Source organism: Lemur catta, chromosome 1, assembly GCF_020740605.2.
Source record: "Lemur catta isolate mLemCat1 chromosome 1, mLemCat1.pri, whole genome shotgun sequence".
Classification (NCBI taxonomy): Eukaryota; Metazoa; Chordata; class Mammalia; order Primates; family Lemuridae; genus Lemur; species Lemur catta.
The window spans coordinates 66701151-66724495 of NC_059128.1; the positions used below are offsets into that span (position 1 = coordinate 66701151).

The 23345-nt window shown below is 37.2% G+C and overlaps 2 gene segments (V, D, J or C); both read right to left on the reverse strand.

Annotated features, from left to right (window-relative positions):
• Positions 1 to 2264: 2264 nt before the first annotated feature.
• Positions 2265 to 3407, reverse strand: LOC123620734. The segment is given in 2 exon segments: positions 2265 to 3002; positions 3172 to 3407. Coding segments are annotated over 2 exon segments (441 nt in total).
• Positions 3408 to 18888: 15481 nt separating this feature from the next.
• On the reverse strand, positions 18889 to 19556 carry LOC123630480. The segment is given in 2 exon segments: positions 18889 to 19295; positions 19504 to 19556. Coding segments are annotated over 2 exon segments (459 nt in total).
• Between the last annotated feature and the right edge of the window lie 3789 nt (positions 19557 to 23345).

Consider the following 23345-nt stretch of genomic DNA (forward strand, 5'->3'; position numbering starts at 1 on the left):
CAAAAAGCAATGACCAGTTCAGTGGCTGGATGGTGAAGAAGACCCAAAGCACGTCCCAAAGTCAAACTTGTACCAAAAAGTCATGGTCACTGTTTAGTGTTCTGCTGCTGGTCTGCTCCACTACAGTTTTCAGAATCCCATTACATCTCAGAAGGACGCTCAGCAGATTGATGGGATGCACTGAAAACTGCAATGCCTGCTAGCAGGCATTGGTCAACAAAAAGGGCCCGATTCTTCTCCACAACAACGCCCAACCACACATCACATAACCAATGCTTCAAAAGTTAAACTAACTGGGCTACAAAGTTTTGCCTCATCCACCAAATTCACCTGACCTCTTGCTAACAGACTGCCACTTCTTCAAACATGTCCACCACTTTTGGCACAGAAAACTCTTCCACGACCAGCAGGATGCAGAAAATACTTTCCAAGAGTTCACTGAATCCCAAAGCACGGATTTTTACGCTACAGAAATAAACTTATATCTCATTGGCAACAATATGTTTATTGTAATGGTTCCTATTTTGATTAATAAAGATGTGTTTGAGCCTAGTTACAATGATTTAAAATTAATGGTCCAAAATTGCAGTTACTTTTGCACCAACCTAAGTATTTAGTTCCATTGATCTATTTGTTTCATTCTATGCCAAACTCAAAAGGTAGTTTTACAGTAAATTTTATTACCTGTTAAGGTTTAAAGCTTAAATGTGTCTGGATCTGAGCTAACTGTGTACTGGCTCTGCACACTCTGGCTAAAGAATTTTTGTTTCTATCTTTTGGGAAAATTGCCACCTAAAGAAGATACAGCAATCAAACCAATAGCGATTACACTCTTTCTCTCTTTTAACCTAGAAATACACCAATATAACATAAATCACGATTCCCACTCACTCCATTTTCAGTCTTGGAGAAAATGGGCCAACCAAGAGTCAACTTGCTTCTACTTGACAGGAGCTAGTGGTATAGAAACACTAATAATAAAAGCCAGTTGAGGTGCTGGACCACAAGACTGACCATTCTTGTTCCACTGTTTTAATCGTAATTTAATCCAATGAGTTTCCCTAAGAACAAGTCACTTAGCTAATACCTAACAACCATAAACTCAGCTAAAAGGGATCATTCTCACCATATCCATTGCCAATTATATCCATTCATAGGAAGAATTTGACGAATCTTAAAATTAACCTACTCTTGACCAGGGGTGGGAGAATTAGGGAATTAACTATTTATGCAATTCTTTATTTCCATTGATTTATCTACGACACTAGAGGATACCACTTTATTTATTTTTTTTTATTTGAGGATACCACTTTAAAAAGAAACTTGTCCTAAAGTTTAACTCAGTCACAATATGAAAGTGAGGCAGGGATATTGTAGCAAACTATCTAAAAAATTAACTATTAGTCCAAATGCTTTCTGCAGTCCACTACGAAGAATTGAGTAAGGTAGCTGAAAATATATATATTAAAAATTGTCCCACATACCCCCAAAAGAAACATAAAGGTAGCAAAAGAAATTAAATATCTGGGAATAAATTTATAACTATCGTAAAACAATGAAACTTTATGGAGAAAGAAAGGCATAGATAAACAGCAAGAAATATAACATTCTTGAATAATCATGCAATCAAATACAATTTTAAGGAGTTTTATTCTTCAAAAATCAATTTATGAACTTAATCACAAAGCCTAAATTAAAGTTTTGAGTATACCATAGCAGAATTCACTTTTTGCATCTTTTATTAGCAAACATCTACCGATTATTAACTATGTGAAAAAGCTTATGCTAGGTTCTGCAGATCCAGCAGTGATTAAAACTCACAACTCTCCCTTCTTAATTCTGTGAGAGGGTAAATATGAACAGATACTAATAAGATTTTGAAAAAGAAGACTAGATTGGTGAGTCTAATCTGAAGCTCACATTCTCAAATCATTTCCTATCCTAACTTCCCTCAAACACACAAACAGTATATATCCTATCTAGACTCTAAAGGAAAACCCAAGTCACATTTTCTCAACCAGAAACAGCAAGTAGAAAGTGCTGTCAAATTTTACAACAGGTATAGAGAGTGAGAAAATAAAAATCACTGTGACTTATACAAATCTCTCATGGAGCTATAAAAAAGCATGTGTTTGAGAAGATTTGATGAAGTGAGAAGTGGTCAATTCAGGACACAATATTAAGTGAAAAATCATGCTCATATTTTAATAAGAATCTATGAAGGTATTAACCAAACAGCAGAAATTTATACAAGCACATAATTATCAATTTCTTATTTTCCATATTTAGCATGTAATGTTTTATAATCAGAAAACAATAACAAAAGCAATTTTTGAAACGTAAGAGTTAAAAAGTCCATCTGTCATAGGAACTGTGATAATGATACTAAGGGGTTCTTTATAGAAGAGGAGTCTGAATAGCAAAGGTAAAGTCATCTTTAAAGCCTGGAATACAAAGTAAAACTTCACTAATTCCCTCCAAGAATCCATTACATGGAATTTCCGGATTGCCAAACACAGGGAGGGTGACATGGCCAGAGAGGGCATGGAAGTTTGGTTCCTCTTCCCTGATACCTTGCCCTATGCATCTCTTCATCTAACTATTCACTTTATACTATGTAAATTGAAGGTCTATGCCAAAGGAAAGGCAGTGTGGCTTCAGCTCCAGTCTCAGGTTTGGGTATAGGTTACAGGTGCCTGGGACGCAATGTGTACTCTCTGCACAGAAGTAGACAGCTGAGTCTCCAGGTCGGGTACCTGCAATGTGCAGGGAGAGATGCTTGGCCGTCTTATTCAATAAAACGGTGAATCTTTGTTCTTGCTTTTTGTCCATATTTGAACGAATGTCTATGATGAATTGAGGACCTTTTCCAAGCTCTTGCTTATACCAAGGGAAGTAGATTGAGGCACTGTCTGAATAAGAACAGTTGATAACAGAGGTGTCTCCTTCCTGGACACTCAGGGTAGGAGGACGCAGCCCCGCATTCTCTTCTCCACTTACACCTGTTCACAAAGAAAAAGACAGAGAAAGGAGAAGGGTTGTCAGGTAATTATTCCCTAGAATTTTCCTTTTCTACAGGAACTAGAGGAAGCCTGAATAAAGCAAGTTTTCTTCTGGACATATAAAAAGCATCCACTAATATACTCTTTTTCCCAAAATTCCTCAACTCACAGTTCAGCTGCAGCCACAAGAACATAAATAAAACTTGAATGGATGTCATCATTATTCTTCCTAATTAGGATCAGTCATAGACCTGCAATCTCCAGCCATGAGAGCTACTTGTGTCATATGGTTGTCCCTCTTTTCTCCAGCACTCATAGTGGTATTTCACAGTGTCTACCCAGCCAATAAGAAAAGGCTCTGCTTCTGTCATAAGACTATTCATTCAGAATCCACTAAAAGGAACCCTCTGCATATTTTGCAACTACAGAGGTGCACTACCATCTTGTGGTCACATCTTGTGGTACTTCCTGAGTAAATATTCTCTTACCATATGAGGGACTCAGATGCATAAAAGCAGCAATAGGTGAAACAAATTAGGTTTTTAGAGCAGAGATTAAAAGCACAATAAGAGGCCGGGCGCGGTGGCTCACGCCTGTAATCCTAGCACTCTGGGAGGCCGAGGCGGGTGGATCGCTCGAGGTCAGGAGTTCGAGACCAGCCTGAGCGAGACCCCGTCTCTACTAAAAAATAGAAATAAATTATCTGGCCAACTAAAAATATATATAGCAAAAAATTAGCCGGGCATGGTGGCGCATGTCTGTAGTCCCAGCTACTCGGGAGGCTGAGGCAGGAGGATCGCTTAAGCCCAGGAGTTTGAGGTTGCTGTGAGCTAGGCTGACGCCACGGCACTCACTCTAGCCTGGGCAACAAAGTGAGACTCTGTCTCAAAAAAAAAAAAAAAAAAGCACAATAAGAGTGTAGAGATCGAGATTTATATTTATACATGCTTCTAAGTCATTATTAATAAATTGGAAAGAGGTAGATGCTGTTGGTGTTTATTCAATGATGGATCAATTTTACATATTTGAAATGAGGAAAACACAATGATCAAAGAAAAAACTTAATACTTTCCTTTTCAGTCAAATGTACCATCATGATTTGTCTGTCATTCAGAAACGTTGTTTCCTAAAGGAACATGTAAGCCAAAGACTAGAGTGAGAGAGAGAAGACTAGTCTATTTCAAGTGCCTCTGATCTCAGGTTCTGCTCCGCCATGCCTGGTCTTGCCCAGGGCTTTGCTATTCCCAGAGAATTGGGAGTACCAAGAATCGAGATGTGGAATCTTTCTTCAGTAAACGTGACTGTAATAAAAAGTAAGGAATTAAATCACAGTGATGAAGATGCAGGGGGATAAGTTCCATGAATTCTTAATACTCCAAACATAGGAAAGTGTGAGCCATAGATTGTTGGTTTGCAATGAGAAACCTGCCATGCTTTAAGAAATCTCTTCCTATTGCTGTATGGCTTGCATTCTGCAAAATGCTGAATGAGAGAGGAGAAATTCTCAGAAAACATTGGGCTGCAGATTTAAAAAATGTAACTACATGCAAGTTTGTTATAGAAGTGCTTGTATCTTCTGAAATCAAAATTGATAATTTCAATATGGCATGTCCTTTAATGCAATGACCTATCTGTAGTAGAACTATCCTCTAAAGGATGAGCCAACCCTCCTGTCATGGATTCTTGCTGCTTTGGCCATTGCTGGCTTAGATTTTACACTATAATTTTTCTCCCAACACCACTATAATGTTCTTCACAAAGATACTGATAAAGTCATTCAGTCCTGTCAGTTTTCAGGGTTATGTCCCTCTTCTAAAAACCCTTTCTCATTTACTTTAATTTCACAATATTTTGATTACCTCTGAAAGAATTAATATTAGGGAAGCCTAAATATTACCTATGTTTCCCAGGGGAATAGTACAAATATGAAATTGACCCTAAAGATCTGACCATGAGAAATGGTTCCTAGGAAACCAAGACTTCTTTCCAGAAGGGAAGCCCCTTTCTGTGATTTGTACTCACTAGTCCCTGAGAGTTACAAAGAATAAATCTAATCTCTTATTCACATCTCACACCCTTAAAGATTTAAATACAGCTATGATGAAGAATCTCAACTCAATATATAAATATATATGTATACATAAAATCTATGTTTTTACATATATAAAGCTTTTCATTCTAATCATCTTCTCTTCCCTCACCCATTCTCCATTCAATAGAATACCCTAATCCTTCACTGGACCAGTTTCTCTGTTCCTAGAGATAGATACCTGAGGTCAATATTTGCCCTTTTGAGTTATGGTGTCCAGAACTAAATGTAATGGTCTGAATATGACCACTCACATGGAGCACAGTGTTCCATATATTAACTACAGTACCGGTATAGCCATTCCCTGGACAGAATTCCAAGCCCATAATTATTTCATTGAATATTGCCTGACCATTGTCAAAGTGTTGGCCCAAAAAGGCTTTTTTAGCACCTTCATGGACTGTCAGCTAATAAGGACAATGTTGTTCTTAGCTTCCCACTTTCAATGATCATTTTTTTGACAGTGTATGAGTGATGATCATTATGTTCATATCCTTCCTTCAAGGCATGTCCACATGGCATAATGAATATACCTTGCAATTTTTAGGCAAGTCCTTAGAAATACATCTGGGTATTGGGGATGGCACCATCACTTTCGGCTCATTCCAGGAGAAGCCAGTGATGGAATGATTTGCTAGTAGAAGAACAGTGGCTCAGTATGAATCTCCTTTCCTGCCCAAAAGGGCAAACATTTACAAAAATTGGAACTCTCCATTCTCATGGTCGAACTGATTGGACCAAGGCTTTCCTGGTCCCAAACTGCAGAGATCAAAGTGGCTGGGCTTCCATTAGACAGTTTCTCTTTGCTCAGCAATATGGTCCTGGTTGAATGGCAGAAAGAAAGAATGCTAAGGAGGAAGTGAGGAACTCTAGTTTCTTTCTACTCCCATCTCATTTACTATCTATTTGTTTCATACTGGCATCTTGGATATAGGTTCTCTGTTTGTAAAATGATTCTACACTGAAGGATTTCTAAAAGCTTTTAAAGTTCTAAAATCCTTTGCAATTTAACAAAGCAGATATTTACTGAGGACTGGTTGCGTGCAACATGCAGTGATAGGAGAATGGGGAGAAATTACCCTGCCTCATGGAACTCCAAAACCATTTATTTTCACACCCACCTGCAATTTAGTGGGTCTGAGATTACCCCTAACCAATCCTTGGGCTCTTCAAAAGTGGAGACAGGATCCTCAGGATGAGTTCCTATCTGGGTTTTCATTCCTCCTCTACCCTCAGTGATGGATCAAGAGGAGCCTAAATCCATAGTAAAATGGGACTTTACTCACAAAGTGTAAAGACCATCACAGGCAGTGATATCTGAGTGGACTCCATGGCTAAGCCATGGGTAAGCAGGATGCTCCTTTCTGGAGATTCATTTCTTATATCTATATGTATAACATATCATATCTTTCTTGAAGGAAACACAACACATACACCTCAGCAACTTGGAGAACCTGAAAGAAGTAGACGAGTTGCTAATACGTAAAGCAAAAGGCACTTTCCCAAACATCTTGCTTGTTTCCTGGTTTCAAGCTCCCTTCCTGCAAGGTCAGTTTGGGGGTTCAAGATTCCAGAGCTGGCTACATACTTTGTGGGACCCAGTGAAAAATAAAATGTTGGGATTCCTTGTTCAAAAGCAGAGAAAATGTGCCATTAGGTAATAAAATATAAAGGTTTCTTTAAAAAATATTTTATTACTTGTAAAACACAATAGGGTTTATTATGATACATGGGAAACAACATAAATTTACAACTTGCTCAAAAAGTGGTGTCATAATTTTATATAATATAACAATAATACTTTATTAATGTGATCTTAATTAATCATAAGATTTTTCTACCTCACTTTTCTGCAAAATAACTTATTCCGTTAACAAAATTTAGCAATTTCATTTTCAAGCACTACAATTGAAAGTGATGCAAGTTCTCCCAGTAAATGCAAGATCTTAAATAGATTTTTCATCATTTCTAACTTTGAGAAGGATATTTCACTGATGCAGCTGATACTGGAGCTCTGGACTCTGACTCGGGGGGATGGGTGGGACATGGAAAATGTATATAACCTAAACTTATGTACCCCCATGATGAGCTGAAATAAAAAAAATATATATATAAAAAAAAAAAAAAAGAATATTTTATATACTGTGACAATGTTAACATTATCATCTGATGAATTAATTGAAATGTAAATTTTAGTAAATCAATGGTTCATGTTCCCTGCGAAACAATTTTTCTAAAATGACTTAATTCCTAAAGTAAATCAGTTTCATATGAATATAAATTTCATTTTAAATGTAAATTTATATAACATTTTAATGTTCCCTCTGAAATTTTCCGTAACTTATGGAAGTTGTATAAGAAACTGAAAGTGACTTCACAATATATATATAGTTCACAAAGCTTGTTTATGCATACTATCACTGCATCTTCAATTATAAGAAAAATTAATTAGAACATTATCCTCTCTGTTAATAAGTGGTTCATTCAAAACTTCACATGAAAATAGTGTTTTTTTCTATCAAATTATCTTTATACTTAATTTCTATTTCTAAACCTGCAGATATTCACTTTGTAATATTAGATCAATTTTCAAGACCAGAGTTCTAACTCCCCAATGTTTTAATGCATCATTCATGCTTACAATTTTATTTTGTAATAATTTACTGACAAAATTTACTACCAACCCTTTGGTTATCCGCAGAGCACTAGACAGCCCGGAGTGTGCCCGGGCCCTTGGAATGGCCTGACAAACTCTCAACTCACAGGCTGTCCACTGAGCCCATGAACCTGAGCCTGCATATGTCCTTGTCCTGTGTCCTGCTCCCCTGTGCATCTCCTCTGCTCATGCACATGCTCAGTCCTCTTATCAAATTCACTTCAAAACATAAGTTCAAAGATGAAATTATTAAGAATGTCAAGGCAGCAATAACAGAGCATTGAACCAAGCACCACACCCTTTGTGAGAGCCAGGCCTGTGGGACTGCATAGGTCACATGTCCACGAAGCTGGCCCGCTCCCAGCTTCACTGGAGTCCACTGGCTTGTCTTCATCTTGGTTCTCAGGGTCCCACTTCTTCCTAGTCCATGCCCTCACATTAACATAAAATATCTTGCAAGACTGATGTCTACAATAATTAGAATTGATGCACACGCAGGTTTAAACTTTGAGTTTAGTTATCAAGCCTTGGTCTGCGGCCACAGCACACAATGGTTTCTTTTAAGTTAGCCCTAAAGGCTTGTTGCTCCCTTTCCCAGACCTTAAATAATGTTACAAAATCATGACCAATAGATCATTAAAATGCAAAGAACACAAGTGGATTTTAATTTAACAAAATAAAAATGAGCTCTCCTTTAAAGCATGCTATTTAGAAATGAACAAAATGAATATTTTTGTCAGTAATGTATGTGAACACATTGTGCACCTTTATTAACAGAATTAATTTCCATTTTGTGATTCTGAAAAGACTTCTATACAAGGTAGCTCAGAGTACATGCTGTGATGTCAGACTTCCTGAGAGGGAATCCCAGCCCTGCTTCGCTAGTTTAATAATTATGAGAGCTCAGGCAAGAACTTATGCTGTATAATGCTCAGTTTATTCATATGCAAATTGAGGAGAAAGTACCCATTTATAAAATATTGTCAGTACCTAGAAAATATATGTAATAAGCTAGGGAGAGTGCCTGACACTCAGTGACATTCTGTATTCTTTTAATTATATTTGTTATGGGTCCCAGGAGTGAAAAATATGAATGTAAGCATTGAAAAAAATACACATGCTCTCTTCCCTTTTCCTGGAAAGTTGAACCATCTACAATTAACTGAGATACTGAGTCATCATCACTTTTCTATTTGTCGATCAGCATGTCTTTTTTCAAGACTTTTTTATCACAATAATTTATATGCTCTCTAACAAGAGATCTCTTTTAATACTACATTGGGGACTTGACATCTTTATCAGTTGCTCCAATGGCTCTATTTCAAAGCTTTTCCCTACAAAGGAATTTCTGGGAGAAAACAGTACATAAAAACAAGTGAAAATAGCAGTTCTGAAACTGTCAAATTTTAGGTGAGATAAAAGTGCTACGATGTAAATCAAAACACCCAAAGCTGTGCAAATGGTACTGTGGGGGCAACATCCCTCCCTCCCCCACCCCATGGAAGGGGTTGGGCTGCAGGCCCAGCTGCACTTTGGGTTCAGGCCACAGACTGCCTGGGAGCACTGTGCGTCCTGCGCTGCACAGAGGTAGGTGCCTGAGTCCTCCAGCTGGGTGGCTGTGATGTGTAGGGTACTATAGAGTTCCTTAGAATTCATTGTTGAATTTAACCTTCAGTTCTGCTTTGTCCCTGAAGTCATGATAAATAGATTGATGAGGCCGCCCCCAGGATTCTGTCGGAACCACTGCATACTGTACACGGTAGCAGAAAAATTGCACCTCAGAGTAGGGCTGGATCCCTCCTGGAGACTCAGGACTGAAGGGCTCTGCTGCACCTCCAGCCCTCTCACCCCTGCTTGGAAAGAGAAAAGCAAACACATGTGATGTCACTGGGGAATCACTGATGCAGTTTCCAAACCTGAAACACATCCCAAGAAACACTCTTGAGGACATAGGACAATCCCAGAGCTTCATGTCACCTCCCCTTCCCCTGTGAGCTGTGGAACTCTCCCCAGTCCCCCTTCTGGCACGGCCCCAACTCACAGCAAACCTGGAGCCACAGAAGCCCCAGCAGAGCTCCCAGTCTCCTCTCCATGGCCCCTTCCTGGTCGCTGGGGTGCCTTGTCCCTGCCCTAGAGGGTGTAGCATCTGGGTGCAGACAAACCTGTTCTTACTGTCATCAGGTTCCACCAGACTCACTGAGCACCAATCATTCATCTTGACAGGAAGCCCCACCCACAGCGGCCCAGTGAGACTGACAGTCATCTCTCCAAACTGTGAATGTGAACATTGTGGGGTAGGAGGCAGTGTTTCCAATGTATTAAAGACATAGAGATTTTTTTTGTTAAAACACTTTATGTAAGAGAAGTTTTGGGGATAGTTTGTAAGGAAAGGGAATGATACATCTGAGAAGAATCCATGTCTCAATTGGGTTAAACAGAGCCTTTAAGAATCATATAAGACTGACCATTTCCCAAATTACATACCATGACAGAAAATTTCAGAATTTAATTTTATGAAAATTCTAATAAAGGAAAAATATTTGACAGTATGCATTGTGTATGAGAAGTAAATAGAGTTTCTTATATCAGGAGATCATCATCTGCAAAGGAAATGTTCTCAACTAGGAGTTTGGTTGGTTAGAAAAAAAACAGAAGACATGTATAATGTTCACTGTGATATAATTTCTACCTGTCCCCTTCTGTCCAGCCCTTTCCCCACACACCCTGCAGGCCACACAGCTGTTCTGATCAGCCACACATGCTGGTCAAATTAGATACTGTCCTCTCCCTTTTCTCTTTCTACTTTTGCTCTTTATTTTTTCTCTTTTCTTCTCTTCTGTTTATTTTTGTTGCTTCTAGTCTCAAAGATACACGAGTAGATCAGATACAGGGGTATTTGGAATAATTTCTAGGTGAATGAATTTCAGGAAGTTTAGTCACAAAAATTGAAGAATTGAAAACAGGTAATGGAGATGTTTTCTGTTGCGCTTCCATGTTCGCAATGCCCAGTAAACTCCAGTTCCCTTACGCTCTGCTCAGAAAATCATCCTCACAGTGGATTTGCAGAGATATGGGCTCCAGCTTTCTGAGGTTTTATATGGAATGTCAGAGCTGAAAACCTGAGATGAACTTTCCACAAACACTCCCACCCTTTGCCATCTGTGATTTGACTGACTCACAAGCTCTCTGGTCTCCTTCTTCAATTGTTCAACCCCCAGGACCATCAGAAAAAGTCTTCACTTCTGGTAAAGCCGAGACTGCCCCCTAGTGGACTGAAACCATCAACTAACAACACTTGGGACCAACTAACTCCTCAGCAGTCTCATAACCCCAGCGCCATTCACTTCATGTTTTCTGATGAAGGAAATGCATATGGTCAGAAAAAAAAATAACCACCTAGACTGAAAGGGGGGATTAATAATGAACCAGCTACCACATTTAAAATGTCATTTCATGGAATTTAATATCTTAAAGTAATTTGACAATTTTCATCTTGTGCTATTCATTTGATTTCTCTAATTTTAGTCTTAAATAAATCCAAAAACATCCTATAGATGTTTTATAAGTGAGTAACTTACTAGATTTTAAGAATATAAAAGGGGATTAGACACTAGTTTACTGTCTACTGGATATCTGTAATAAAATCAAAGAGTAGGACCTTAAGAGGAGGGGAAACTAAAACTGTGATCCCAGAGGCAGGAGAAATACTTACATATGGGCGGGTCAGCAAAACCTTATGAAGAAGGTGGTCATTTTTCCCTCTGCTTTTTCTAATGAGAAGAATAGAAAAGACTATGGATAAACCTCTATTATGGCTTTATGAATTTTTATAGGTTTTAATATTATGGAGAATTCATGAATATATGAATTATTAAGAGTAATAAAACATTACATATAGACTAAAATTCTCTTTGATTACCACTCCCAATTCTGGCCCTTTCATCACTCATTACCCTAATCCTTCCTTATCTTACCAATTTGGAGTTGATGTTTTTAGGCATTTTACTCTAGATTTACATACATATACAAAATATTTAATATGTGAAACAACTGAAAATATACAGTTATTTCATTTCTTGTTTTAAAATGCACTACAAAATGATATGTCTTGTGAATATCTTTTTGTAACTCACTTTATAAACTCAATAATAAATCTCATAGGACCTATTATAACAACTCATAAGGGCCTACTGCTGCATTGCACCATATTAAGGATTACCTCAGATTATACAGCCCTTCCCCTGTCAATGAACACTTAAGGCATTGTTTTTCTAAACTGTGTAGTATAACACGGGAACAAACCTTTTAAAGCATTCCTATTCACTCACATGTGCCATGTTTCTCTAGGAGCAGAGACTAGTAGCGAGTGAAGGGATAATCCCTGTGGCTAGTAGTGAAAAGCTCTCCAGGGAGTCAGGAGATCAGGGAGAAGCATCAGCCCTGAGGAAGAAGAGAGTGAATTCATGTTCCAATTATCTTGTTGATTTTCTTTTTCTATTACTTTTCTTAATGTCTATGGGAGTTGTAGTCTAACAGCTAATTTCAGAGTTGGTAAATATAGCTGATACATATATCTGGTGTATAGGTTCTCCCAATCAGCCACAGAGGTGATTCTAAATATTGTAAGTCAGGAGGAGGAAGAGTACACCCAATAAGGAGAGAAATATAGAAGGTAAAAATGTTATAGAATAACATTGGGGAAAGAAAAAAAGAATAACCTTAGGCATAAAAATGTGTGTGTGTGTGTATATAATTTAAGGCTATATATATATAATTTACTTTTAAGAACATAAATACACTTTACATTTTATAAAACAGTAAAAAAGAAAAAAGAAAACTATCAATGCAAGAAAAGACACACTAAAAAAAGGAAAGAAAAAATCAAGGACTTGCAGAGCAAAACCAAAATGTTAAACATGAAATCAAACATATCAGTAATTAAAACATACATAAAAAGGAATTATCTGATTGAATCAAAACAAAACATCTTGCTGCATATTGCTCAAGAAAACAAAATATGATCCCTAAGAATGCTGAGCATAGAGAATGGGATTCTTCCTGCTGTCCCCTGCGTGCAAGGCAGCAGCTCCCCACCCAACCTCTAAACCCACCACACCCACCAAAGAGACATCCTAAAAGAAGGATAATTCTGCTGACGGTGCAGTAAAGAAGGAGTCCAAGAAGAGAATAGGAAGTTAGATAAATTGGCCTCTGCAAAGGTAAGATCAAAGCAAGAGGAAAAAAGAGACAGGTAAAAGAAATTAACATCCAGACAGAAAAGAGAATAGGGCAAGAAAAGAAAACTGGCAGAGATAAAATGCCAAGAAGAAATTCATATTTAGGTGCAAACAGAATGAAACTAAACATGAGAAAATTTAATACCCTGATGTAGCAGAGGAGAAAAAAGCCAAGTCTGAATAACAGCTTTTAAGTTTTTATCTCACTGCTCCCTCTACCTCATTTCTTTTACAATTTGAAATATTTTATGAATTACCTGTATTTGTAATTACACATTTCTGGTCCCTCTAGAAACATACTTAAGATATGAGAGGGACAAAAGAGAGAAGGCAGGAAAACCTCACCATCAAAATTATATATGACCGTTGTGTGAAAATACTAAAGTCTTTCATCAAAGGAGGCTTCACTTGTCTTGTTTATAAATTTCACATGTTGAAGCCCAAACCCCCAGTACCTCAGAATGTGACTGTATGTGAAAACAGGGCCCTTAAAAAAGTAATTAAAGCAAAATGAGATCATATAGGTGGGCTCTAATTCAATATGACTGATGTTCTTATAACAAAGGGAAATTTGGACCCAGACATGTGCACCCTGAGAGGAAAGCCCATGTGAGCACACAGTGAGAAGGCAACCATCTGCAAGCCTCTGTAGAAACTAACCCTGCCAACACCTTGATCTTAGACTTCTAGCCTCCAAGACTGTGAGAAAGTAAATTCTATTGTTTAAGCCAGCCAGTCTGTTGTATTTTGTTGTGGCAATCCAAGAAAATTAGTATAAGGTAAATTATTAATATCCTATTATATAAAACATATAACAAAAAGCAACTTGTAGTCATAAATGTAGCTACAAAATATCTTCAACATTTTAATATTCGATCTTTTATGCCCATGTTTTGGTGCATTTGTTTCCTAAATAAAAGTGCTCCCTTGTCTTAGATATCCCCATAAGAATTGTATATGGAGGTCTAATTATCCTTACAACATTTTAATGTGCTGAAAAGATTGGAAATTTGTATTGGATGTGTTGTATATTTAATATTAAACAATAGATAAGTGAAATCTTCTTTGTAAGTTACCTAATAACTTTAAAATATTTTAATATTTACTGTATATAGGAAAATGACTTTAAATATTAAATAATTTCTCTGGAATAACTGTTGAGAAAGGATCATAATTATATGACTTATAGAACTTCTGAACATGCAGGACCAATTATCTAAAAATTATGCATAAAATGTGTACATCAGTTACTAAGAATAAATACATAAAACTGTTAGGATATATAATTTGCATTAGATCTTTTTCAACACAGACCATAGGATATAGAGTATGTACTAGTTCAGTTAAGTCTCAACTCTAAGGAGAGTCAATTGACCTGGTCAAGATGGAAAACTTCAGGGTACTCAGCTACTGGAAGGCCACAGCAGAGGAAACCAGAGTTCAGCTGTCCACATCTTGAGTGCCATCTGAAGATTTGCTGAATAGTATAGGGAATATCAGATACAGGGTTTTTATTATTAAAATTAGTGACATGTTAAATAGCATAATGAATGTTAGAAATGGGTTTTAAATAAAAGTACTTACGATATGTGTTTCAACTAAAATCTTTTAGAGACACATTCTCTCCTTGCATGAACAGATTATAAAAATCTAGGATAGCCTGAACCTTGTATCCTTAACAATAGTACCAAAAATTTAATCCCTAAAAGATTCCGTGTCCAGCCAGTGATATGCACAGCTAAGTGGAAACGCAAATTGTGCTATATTCATGTAATAGGATGCTACTCAGAAATAACAGTAATGAATGACATGAGAATATGTCAAAAACATGAAGAATGAAAGAAACCAGGCACAAAAGACTACCTACTGTATGATTCCATTTATTTGAATTTCTAAAGCAGTTAAAGTAAATTATACAGTGATAAAAATAAGAACATCTATTGCCTCCAAAAGGTGGGTTAACTGGAAAAGAAGACACAAAAATGTTCCAGAGTGATAGAAGTATTCTGTCTTCAGATTGTTTTAAAATTATCATTGTCCTCTCACTCCATTTTAAAGAAATAGAAAATCAAAAGCAAGGAAGTATTAAGAAAGTTGCATGCAAGCAGAATGACTTGGAATTATAATCTTCAGACACATTCTCATTACTGAATGAATGCCTATTTGTGTTTGAAGTTAAAATACCTTTGGAAATTTGTTACAATATGTCTTGATGGCATAATAAACTTTTGTGTCAAATATGCACAAAATATGAAAAATCAAAATTATCTTCGATAATATACAAACGTGATATTTCCAAATTCTTAATGTAATTCTTTATTATAAAAAATTTTTCATAATGGTATAATCATATAAGTAAAACAATAAAGCAAATAGAGCAATAAATAAAACAAGCAAGCAACTTTGTTTTTCAGGCAGGAGTGGGTAGGGAGACAGGATACTCTCCAGCTGCTTGAGGTCCTTGGTGTATGCATAAACCTAGTCCAATCAGGATGGAGAAACTATATTGTAATCTGAACAGGAAATTTTAATATAAATAATGATTAACTATAACAGAGGGTTAGAGTAGCAACAGAATGGATAGTACAAAGAAAAGAAAACTCTGCTATTCCTATTCCTATTCCTGTAGGAACATCAGATATGAGGTGCAGCCACTACTCCCAGGGCTGGGACTGAAGGCCCAGGGAAGAGGCCCAGCCACATGCTCAGCGCTGAGACTCAGATCTTGGAAAAAGCACAGCTGTGGCTCACCGGATGACAGAGAAGTCGCTGTAGTGCTGTACCAGTCAAAATGGCTGGAAATCCACCCTCTAAACTTGCCAAAATCTATCCCCTAGGTGCTGGGGAAAACTATTCACAGGGTCATGTCTCACTGGAGGTGCTCTTCCACAGAACAACCTAAAAATAGGGGTGCTAGAGGAAGCTCTGGCCACTGTGCACTGCAGGAACCTGGTGCAGGTGCTCTGCATGAGCTGGACACTGGAGAAGCCTCCATGCTGCTGAATCCTTTCGACTGACCATACAGAAACCAGAAAGCAAACCCTTTCTTCCTATATGCCCTACTGACAGAGCTTAACTTTGTGCCAACTGACAAAAGAAAATAGTTGAAGGGTCCCAATCCACCATCGCAAAATAGGCAAACCGTGAATTTAGAACTAAGAGTCAGTAAATCAATTCACTTCTTGGACTACTCAGCTTCTATATGCAACTTTCTACACACATTTAAAACACATAAAACAATAAAACAATTCTATATATGTATCACTATCAAGATACAGAAATATTTCTTGCAAGTGAAAAATGTCTCATCCTTTCTCCAAAATAAGAAGATGCATAATCCCAAGGGTCACTGTATTCAGTGCTGATTATATTAATAACTCTTCAAATTCAGGGACACTATTTCTGAAAATTCTGTTATCTATACACTAAATTGCAAAGTAAATTTCCAACAGTTTGTATATAAAATAAAAATAGGAAGTAGAGAGAAAGAAGAAAATGTTTAGCATTTACAAATATGCACATACATATAACAAGCAAACTGAAAATATGCAAATGTACTACAGTCTACGTTTCTGTAATTGGTAAATTGTAATCAATATCTATAGATTGTTTCACTTGTACCTATTCTGTATTTCCCCTGCCTCAGCCAAAACCTCAGCTTGTCTAGTTGAGTGATTCAAAACTTTAATGAAGAAAGATCTGAGCCCTCAGTTATCCTGACTTCTTTGGTTACTGCAGTTTTCCATTAAGCTTTACCATTGAGCATGGAAGTACTAAGAGGCTCCAACATATTATTTCTTGCTTCCACTATGTAGAAGCAACCCAGTTTTCTTTTTGTAATCAGGATCAATCCCTACAACTAATAGATATTTTTCTTCCATGTGGGTTCAATAGTTACAGAGACCAAAATGCCCAAGAGGTAGACTTATCATCCATTGAGTGAATCACTTTTGTGATCTCTAGTGGAAGAATTCTTCCCTTGCAGACTAAGACCAAATCAACACGGTGTACAGGTGCCAGGGTGGGAGGATAAAAGTCTATTAGTGAGTTATTAGGTGTAATCATGAGAGAAGCCACTCCCATGTCCACCTTTGGATTCCTGAACCCAGTTATTCTGACTATATGGGAAATGGCAACATGTAATGGTCTGTGATTCAAAACAGATGCCGAGTCCTATAAGACACAATGAGGAGGAGAAACCAAAATGCATGAAACAGGAGAAATTTACTCCTTACAGATCCTAGAGAGGTGGAACCAGGCAGTGGGGCGGAGGGAGGGAGCAGGAAGAGAGCAGGAAGAGAGAAAGAAAAAGAGAGAGAGAGAAGCTGTGGGGCTACACTTTTATTCAGCTCCATGGCATTATCTCTTAGGCTTTCCCCAGAGGGGGTTGTGATTGTCTAGTTTAAGGAAAACACACGGGAAGGAGGCAACTTATTTACATGACTCAGGTTGACCTTTAGGTTTTACAGTGATTGGCAGCTCTGGGGTGTGTTGTGTTGTGAAGCAAGACTCCCGCTGAGCCAGACCCATGCTTAGCATTTCCCCTTGTTTCAACCTACTTTCCTCAATAAAATATAGTCAAGGAATTCCTCAATTTGGGCTCTGTTTTTTAAAAACTCATACTAAGACAATATATTATCTCATTTAATCTTGAAACCAATCCTGAAATACATATAATAGTATAGCCTAAGATCAAATGGCCCATTAGTTACATAATAGATATTGAGACCAGAACCACAACCGGGTTCTTTCCAGAGTGGGACGATGACAGAAGGTACACAATAAAAGTGGAAATAAAATTTAAGTATCTTGACTCCAACACAACATTCTGCTCTTCCTCTCTGCCTTTCAAATCTGTCTTCCAAGACTTGGAAATATTTGTTCAGAGTCCTCCGTTCTGCTCATTGAGAATTTGAAGCAAATTCTGATTCAGTTGCATCCTTTTCCTCAATGACTATGTGAACAAATTGAAAAGAAATCTTAATTCTCCATTTCCAAGTTTTTCCCCTCTCCTGGATTATGTAAACAACATCATGCCTAACAGACCACAGATTCAGTTTTACAATAAATGTGACTTTACATTTTTTTCATCGGGCCACAAACATATTTCTTGGACTTGGTATAAGTTACAAGGCAAATCCATAGTGCCATGTAGTCAGGAGAGGGGAACATTCATATGATCTTCAGTGTTTTCAACTCTCCTGAACAACATTTGCCAAAACATTCTAAATACCATATTGTCTTTGGTAATGGATCCATACAGGTGTTTACTCACCATAACAAAGGCCCCTGGCATCTGGAACTTTTTTAGATACTTACTCCAAGATCCTTCTCAAGAATCTGAAGTCATTCTGTGCTCCCACACCCTGCTAGGTGTATGGGGCCCTCCATGGCTGTGGCTAATGTTCCCTACTATCTCCATGCCACATTCAAGGACACAGATCAATAAACTCTCCACTAGGTTCAAACCAGGAGTTTTGAGTTTGATTCAGACTTTATCAATCATGGGCTACATAGATCCTCTTTAATCTTTAACCTCTACAACAATCTAGGCTTTTTGTTTAACCATTTCTCACCCACTGACTCTAGTCCTTCCATCTATCCGTCAAATGTATCCTTTATAATTCAGGAGTGGCATTGCACTTGAGTGGAGATGGGGTGGGAGTTCTATAAAAATATTATAACTTATAAAATTTCAAGTTTTATAAAGTAAATATATGCACCTTTTTATGCCAGTCATACCTCAATAAAAAATATTGTAAAACTAGAGTGGAAAAAAAGACTGGAAAACATTTCATCCAGAGCATTATTATGTCTTCCATTTTTTTAGGGTCTCCATTATATTCAGAATTGTGAAAATACTTTTCTAATCAATCAAACATTCCAGATTATTACTTTTAATTTCTATTTTCCTCTACAGAGCAAATAAAACTTCTCTGCCCTGCAGTCTAAGGTCTGTTTCAGGCATTGCTGGGGCCCCAGCAGGTTTGGGTGCAGGCTGCAGGTGCCTGGGGAGCACTGTGTGCCGACTGCACAGAGGTAGGTGGCTGAGTCGCTGGGCTGGGAGTCTCTGATGAGCAGGGAAACATTTCGGCTGGCTTTATTGAGCTGTGCTGTAAACCTTCCTTCTGCTTTGTCACCAGTGGAGTATATGGACACCAGCAACTCAGGGCCTCTGCCAGAATACTGTCTGTACCACACGAAGTTCTGAGAAGTAGTGTCACTATAAGTGCAGCTGAGAGACGCAGTGTCTCCTTCAGAAACAGTGAGAGATTCGGCAGTCTGCTCCACCTCCTGTTGGCTCCTCACCCCTGTGCAAAAGACAATATTCAGACAAAGAAGGTTGGTTGGGTAGTGGATGCTTCCTCCCTAGAATTTAAATTGTTTTTTCACAGCCCTCCCACCCTCCCTTAGTTACAGAAAAAAAAAAATATATCATGATTTTTACCCACAGGCCTAGAATAGACAATAGCTCCAAATAGTGAACTTTATGTTCCTATGGAAATACCCAAAACTCACAGCCTAACTGAAGCCACAGGATTGCTAGCAAAACTCTGAAGGGTTTCATCATTCTTTTCTCCACTGGTTCAATGAGGATTCAAATTTTAAACTCTAAAAGATGAGTGTAGCTCAGACGTTTCTAATTCTTCTGCCTTAGGAGTCATAAAAAGAATCTGCTGTACTAATTAGAAGAAAAATGCTCTTTTTATCACCTCTGCTATACCACTAAGCCACTCCCCTCATATCTCCCCCTCGCACTCTCTCTCTCTCTCATACACACACACACACACACACACACGCACATACATACACACACACAGGAGAACATGAGCTTTCCTAAGAGTTCCTGGGGAAGACACTGCCCTCTTGTGGACTCATGATAGTGATCAAAAAAATATTCAAAATTCAGATCCTTGTGTGAACTGTTAAAAGTATAAATAACACTTTAGTTAAATTCAGAATATACAAGAAACTCAAATAATTCAACAGCAAAAAAAAAACAACAAAAAAAATCTCATTAAAAAGTGGCTAAAGGTCTTGCCCACCATCACCATTTCTATTCCACATAGTACTGGAAGTCTTAGCCAGAGCAAGAAGGCAAGAGAAAGAAATAAAGGGTATCCAAATCAGAAAAGAGTAGGTCAAACTATCTCTGTTTCCTAACAATATCTTCTTATATCTAGAAAACTCTAAACTCTCCACCAAAAGACTCCTAGAATTGATAAATAAATTCAGCAAAGTCTCAGGTTACAAAATAAATGTACACAAATCAGTAGCATTTCTATATACTAGTAATGGGCAAGATGAGAGACAAATTGAGGACTCAATACCATTTACAATAGCCACAAAGAAAATAAAATACTTAGGAATATACTTAACCAAGGAGATGAAAGATCTCTACTAGGAGAACTGCAAAACCCTGATGAAAGAAATCACAGAAGACACAAACAAATGGCAAAACATCCCATGCTCATAAATTGGTAGAATCAACATTGTTAAAATATCCATGCTGCCCAAAATGATTTATAGGTTCAACACAACACCCATCAAATTACCTACATCATATTTCACAGATCTAGAAAGAATAATCCTAAGCTTCATTTGCAAACAGAAAAGAACCCAAATAGGCAAAGCAATCTTAAGTAAGAACAAATCTAGAGTCATCACATTTCCTGATTTCTAATTATACTACAAGGGTATAGTAACCAAAACAGTATGGCAGTGGTTTAAAGGTAGAGACATAGACCAATGAAACAGAATGGAGAATCCAGAAATAAAACCATCTACCTACAACCACTGATCTTTGACAAAGCAGACAACAACATACATTGGGGAAAGGAAGCCCTATTCAATAAATGGTCCTGGGAAAACTGGATAGCCACATGCAGAAAAATGAAACAGAACCCCTATCTCTCACCATATACAAAACTTAATTCAACATGGATAAAAGACTTAAATGTAAGGCATGACACCATAAAATTTCTAGAAAAAAAACATAGGAAAAACTCTTTTAGAAAGGGTTAAACAAATAATTTATGACTAAGACCACTAAGGCAAATACAGCAATAACAAAAATAAATTAGTGGGACTTACTCAAATTAAAAAGCTTCTGCACAGCAAAGGAAATAATCAACAGAATTAATAAACAACCTACAGAATGGAAGAAAATATTTGCAAACTATATATCCAATAAAGATATAATATCTAGAATCTACAAAGAACTCAAACAAATATGCAAGAGAAAAACAACCAATCCCATTAAAAAATGGGCAAAAGAAATGAACACAAGTTCTTCCAAAGAAGATACATGAATGGCCAAATAACAGGCAATAATGCTCAACATCCATAAAATGAAATGTAAAGCTATTGTGAGATACCAGCTTACCCCTGTCAAAATGGCCATCATTAAAAAATTGAAAAATAATAGATGCTGGCATAGATGCACAGAGAAAGGAATGCTTATACACTGTTGTGGGACTGCAAATTAGTACGACCTCTATGGAAAACAGGATGGAGAGTCCTCAAAGAAATAAATGAAGAGCTATCATTAGATCCAGGAATCTCACTACTGTATATCTACCCAAAGGAAAAGAAGTCTTTTTATTAAAAAGACATCTGTATTCAATTGTGTATTGCAGCACACTTTACAACTGCAAAGATGTGGAATCAACCTAAGTGGCCATCAACCCATGAATGGATAAAGAAAATGTGAAATGATGTGGCGTATATATACATACACACACACCATGGAGTACTACTCAGCCATAAAGTGGAATGAAATAATGTTGTTCACAGCAACTTGGATAGAACTGGAGACCATTATCCTAAGTGAAGTATCTCAGGAATGGAAAAACAAACACCATGTGTACTCACTAATAATTGGGAGCTAAACAGTGGGTACACATGGACACAAACAGACATAAAGGTTGTTGGAAACTAAGAATGGAAGAGCATGGGAATGAGATGAGGGGTAAAAACTTACCTGTTGGGTACAATGAACACTATTATGGTGACAGGCATACTAAAAGCCCCAATTTAAGCATTATATAAGGTATCTATGTAACAAAAACATTTGCACCCCTTTAATATCTTGAAATTTTAAAGAACTGGCCAAAGATCGAAGTAGATATTTCTCAAAAGAAGACAAAAATGAGCAACAGGTATGTGAAAAAATCTTCAACATCACTGATCATCAGGCAAATGCAAATCAAAACCACAATGAGATATCATCTTACCCCAGTTACAATGGCTGTTTTCAAAAAGACAGAAAATAAAAGATGTTGGTGAGGGTGAAGATAAAAGGTAACTCTCACACACTGTTGATGGGAATGTAAATTAGTACAGTCAGTATAGAAAACAGTGTGGAGATTTCTCAAAAAAATAAAAATAGAACCGTCATATATCCAGCAATCCCACTGCTGGGCATTTACCCAAAAGAAAGGAACTCACTATATTAAAAGGATACATGTATCCTCCTGTGTATTGCAGCACTAGTCACAATAACAAAGATATGGAATCAACCTAAGTGTCCATCAAGCTATGAATGGATAACGAAAATGTGATCTGTTTACACAATGGAATACTATTCAGCCATGTAAGAGACTGAAATCCTGGCATTTGCAGCAACATGGATGGAACTTGAGGTCATTATGTTAAGTGAAATAAGCTGGACATAGAAAGACAAATAATGCATTTTCTCACTCATGTGGGAGCTCAAAAAAAGTCAATCTCATGAAAGTAGATAGTAGAATGATGGTTACTAGAGACTGGAAAGGGTGTGGTGGGTGTGTCGGGAGGTGTTGAAGAGAGGTTTGTTAATGGGTACAAACATACAATTATATAGAAGGAACAAGTTCTAATGTTTCATAGCAGAGTAGGGTGACTATACTTAGCAACAATGTATTGTATATTTCAAAGTAGCTAGAAATGAGAACATATCAAGTTCTCAACACATAGAAATGATAAATGTTTTTGGTGATGGATATCTTAAATACCCCATCTTGATCATTACACATTGCATGCATATAACAAAATATCACATGTACCCCATAAATATATAAAAATGTATGTATCAATAAATTTTTAAATTTAATAAGCATTTGGTCCCATGTAACCATGTGTGTGTGTGTGTGTGTGTGTGTGTGTGTGTGGCAGATGGATGAGTATATGCGTGCAGGTTTTCATCTATTGGCAACTCTTGTCTAAGTCAAAGCAGTTATTTCAAATAGCCATTTTCCTTGACTGAAAACTATAGTCATATTTCATTTTTTCTATATAATGGAATAGTCATAACATATTCTATTACACAAATCTGGGTGATTAATGCAATTCAAGGAGTATTTCATATTGCATTGCTCTTC